At 66.1% G+C, this 3992-nt stretch overlaps 1 protein-coding gene across 2 annotated transcripts in view; it reads left to right on the top strand.

The window, feature by feature from the left end:
* The window catches only part of Galnt9 (polypeptide N-acetylgalactosaminyltransferase 9), a 50397-nt gene extending 46405 nt beyond the window's left edge, over window positions 1-3992 (top strand). For both annotated transcript variants that reach the window (XM_013503535.1, XM_005402959.2), the window contains exons 8-11: window positions 860-997; window positions 1393-1488; window positions 2267-2434; window positions 3148-3992. In XM_013503535.1, coding sequence (XP_013358989.1) covers window positions 860-997; window positions 1393-1488; window positions 2267-2434; window positions 3148-3294 — 549 coding nt within the window. In that variant the 3' untranslated portion in view covers window positions 3295-3992. The remainder of the gene's footprint in view (window positions 1-859; window positions 998-1392; window positions 1489-2266; window positions 2435-3147) is intronic.

Here is a 3992-nt window from a genome sequence, read left to right on the forward strand (position 1 = left end):
GGGGGAGGGGCCGGGAGACGGCACGCCCCAGCCTCGCCCTGTGCCAGTGACCCCGCATGGACCTGTGGACACCCAGCAGCCACTTTTGCGCCCCTGGAAACCACACCAGTCTGGCACCCAGGTGGTCACAGGTGTGGCAGAGAGGCCTGCCAGGCCACCTGTCCCCTTGTGCTGTGTGCCCATCCCCAGGAGACACCTGTGGGCCCCAGAAGCTGCCCCTTTTCTTTAACCCGCAGTCAGAACCAGGTCTCATGTCCCCCACTAAGGGCTGCCCAGGGTTTGGGTAACCCACCTGGAGGGCCTGGGCTGGACCACACCCCCAAACCCCCCTGCAGTGGATGAGGCCAGCCTGGCCTGAGGCCCCCTCTACCCAGGTGCATCTCCAGCCCGGTCAGGGGGCCCAGGACGGGTGCAGATGGGAGCCGGGCAAGGAGCTGACCTGCAGTGTGCAGAGTGGCAGTGTCCCTTGAAGGCCACACAGCGGAGTGTGGGGTGCGGTGTGCACCCCCCACCCAGACACCCCATCGACCCAGACGGAGGTGGCATTTGCCACCCACACCCTGTTATCCGAGGATCCACGGGAGACCGGACCCATTTAATCCACAAACAGGGCAACTAGCAACCACTGCGATCATCCTCAGCCTTAAGTGAGGAAACTGAGGCACAGCAGGCTCAGGGACTGTCCTGAGACCACAAAAGTGACAGGGTTCAGACCCCGTGGCTCACCAGCAAGGTCACCATGTCGGACCAGGAAAGACCGGGCTGGGCCATGCTCCAGGTCTTCCCAGAAGGGAGCAGGGCCAGGCCAGGCAGGGGCGTCAGAGCCGGACATGTGACCCCCCTGCTGTCTCTGCCCCAGAACCCGGGGGTGGACTTCGGGGACGTGTCAGAGAGGCTAGCCCTGCGCCAGAGGCTGAAGTGCCGCAGCTTCCGGTGGTACCTGGAGAACGTGTACCCTGAGATGAGGATCTACAACAACACCCTCACGTACGGAGAGGTACCGCTGGCCACAGGCCCTCGCTCGGCGCACGTGGGCACACTCCAGGGGACACGTGCACCCACCCCAGCATACGAGCCCATACGCACGCTCACACACACACACACACACACACACACACACACACAGAGGCATGCGCAAGTAGACAGATGCGTGCACATGCACATGTGCATGGACAGATGCACACGCGTACATGCATGTTTGTGGACATATACTTCCACATGTGCTGCCTGCGGGCCTGGAGTGTTCCCACACTCACCCACAGACACGCGGGGTCCCTACCCAGCCCACCTGCCTGCCACCCTGTCCTGGAGGGCCCATCCCCAGGCAGGACGGTCCCCAGGCACCAGGCTCACTTCAGGGACCTCCTGGTGACCCCAGCACTCTGACCACAGGTGAGAAACAGCAAAGCCAGTGGCTACTGCTTGGACCAGGGAGCAGAAGACGATGACCGGGCCATCCTGTACCCATGCCATGGCCTGTCCTCCCAGGTGAGCATCAGAGGCCCCCATGTGCCCTGGAGGCAGCGACACAGTGACTGGAGGGCAAGGCCTTGGGTCAAATAAGTCCCAGCAAGCTTGGCGTGGTGGCGCACGCCTATAATCCAAACACTCGGGAGGCTGAAGCAGGAGGATTGCTGTGAGTTTGAGGCCAGCCTGGGCTACACAGGGAGACCCTGTCTCAACACAAAGAAAAACAGGTCTTACTAAATCCCTCCTGTCCCATCCCTGGACGTCCTGTTGGTAGATGGGAGAGCAAAGTGTGGCCATAGGGTGGCCGTGACACAGGGGACAGTGGCTGTCCTCACGTGGCCTCCTGTTGTGCCCCCTTGTCCCTCAACCTTGTCCCAGGACACATGGACACTGGCTAGTCACCAGTGGGGGACCAGGGCAGCTGAGGGCCGGGGCCTTTGTAGCACCAGGCAACCTTGGGCACAGATGAGGAGCCTGAGGGGCCCAGTCACATCAAGGGCTCAGGAGGCTCCACCACTCCTGCCTCTGAGCCCCGCACGTGATGTCCAGGGCCCTGGAGCCTTCGTCCTCGTCCTCGGTGCTTGCCTTCCCCTCCGGAACTTCCTGAGCACAGGGCCTGTGCCCGGCCTGCTCCGGCATGACCCCGCCTCTCCTCCTGGGCCTGTCGCCCCGCCCCGCCGTGTCCATGGTCCAGAGCCAGGTGCCACGGCCTCCTTCCCCAAGGGGTGGGGTCCGCATCCCCTCGTGTCCACTGTGGTCCCCGAGCCCGGGCCGCTCAGGGCCGCTGTCCCCCCAGCTCGTGCGGTATAGTGCCGACGGCCTCCTGCAGCTGGGCCCCCTGGGCTCCACCGCCTTCCTGCCTGACTCCAAGTGTCTGGTGGACGATGGCCGGGGCCGAACTCCCGCCCTGCGCAGGTGCGAAGACGTGGTGCGGCCCGCACAGCGGCTCTGGGACTTCACTCAGGTCAGCGGGGGGGGGCGGTCCTGGGCCATGGGTGAGGGACCGGTGGGGTCAGGGCACGGTGGCCGCCCCAAAACAGGGGCAGGAGTGCTTGGGCAGGGCTGGGGTGACTCAGGTGGCTTCAGCCCTGGCTGAAGGCGACAGATGCCCGAGTTGGCCCACTAAGTCCCAAAAAGAAGCCCCTTCCTCTCTCCCCTCCCTCCCCGGCGCCCTGTGTGCCCACACAGTCTGGACCCAGGGCCTTGGGCAGCTCCTCCCCCATCCCCCCCCCCCGGGGCCCCCAATGCTCCCTGCCGCCCCTGGCTGTGGGGTGTGGGCTTCCAGCTGCAGGGAGGGGCTGTCATGCTGCTCGCTGGGCCATGAGGTCCTGAGGGCCCGGACATGGGTTAGGGGTGGGTGGCGAGGGCCAGCAGGGGACTGCAGAGCCGGCTTTGGGGTCACCAGGCGGGGGCCAGGTTCGCCGATGTCTTGGGGGCCTGAGGGGGCTGAGGGACCTGGACACGTTCCTGGTGCTCGCTCAACCCCAAGAGCAGACAGCAGGGCGGGTGTGGCGGTCAGGGGACAGGGGAGGGAGACAGGATGAGAGGACCTGTGTCCTGGGCTGTGCAGGGGCTGACCTGGGGCCCAGGGTCGCCATAGCGGCCGTGCTGGGGCCGCCTGGGGCTGGGCTCACCCCTCCCCTGCACGGCTCCCATGCTGACTCAGTCTCCCCCCAGGGTGGCCCCATCGTGAGCCGGGACACGGGCCGCTGCCTGGAGGTGGAGGTGTCCAAAGATGCCACCTTTGGGCTGCGGCTGGTGGTGCAGCGGTGCTCAGGGCAGAAGTGGACCATCCGGAACTGGGTCAGGCACGGGCGGCACTGACCCTCACCCGCCAGCCCTCACTCACGCGCGGCCCTTTGCCCCACAACCCTCAGGGCTGGGCCCTGACTCCGCGCGTGGGGGGGCTGCCAGGCTGCAGCCTTGGTCACCGTGTTGGGTGTGGACCCCAGGGGCAGGCAGCCCTGCCAGGGGCCTCCAGGGAGGGCGGTCGTGACGCCGAACGCGTGCCTTTTCCACGGTGTTCCCGACGGGCTGCGTGGACGGCGCCTTCCTGCATGTGCCAAGCCCTGTACGCAGCCCACGGGGACAGCACCTGGCCAGCCGAGGGCGAGGGCGAGGGCAGGACAGCCCTACGACCGCACGCCGCTCTCCCACCTAAAAGGAGCAGACCCAGGCCTCGCCAGCGCCCCGGCGCCCCTGCTCAGCAGGCCCGAGGCAGAAACCAGAGTGGCACTTGCAGCCTGGCAGCAGAGAGAGGGGAGAAAGCCCCAGAAACCCAAAGCCGTGGGGTGGAGGCCACAACCAGACCACAGCCAAAACGCTGCGGAGACCTGCTCCTGCCGGGCCAGGGGTGCGGGCCGGGGCGCCTGCTGGGCCAGGAGCCCCGCCTCTGCCCCACCCTCAGCCCTGGCTCTGCTCTTGTTGCTCGCCTGACCTTGGCGGCAGGGGGTCAGTGAAGGACACCTGGCCCCTCGCCTGTTTTTTAAATAAAGTTTTATTGGCTCACAGCCATACCCATG

This window comes from Chinchilla lanigera, unplaced genomic scaffold, assembly GCF_000276665.1.
Source record: "Chinchilla lanigera isolate Chin_1 unplaced genomic scaffold, ChiLan1.0 scaffold00081, whole genome shotgun sequence".
Classification (NCBI taxonomy): domain Eukaryota; kingdom Metazoa; phylum Chordata; class Mammalia; order Rodentia; family Chinchillidae; genus Chinchilla; species Chinchilla lanigera.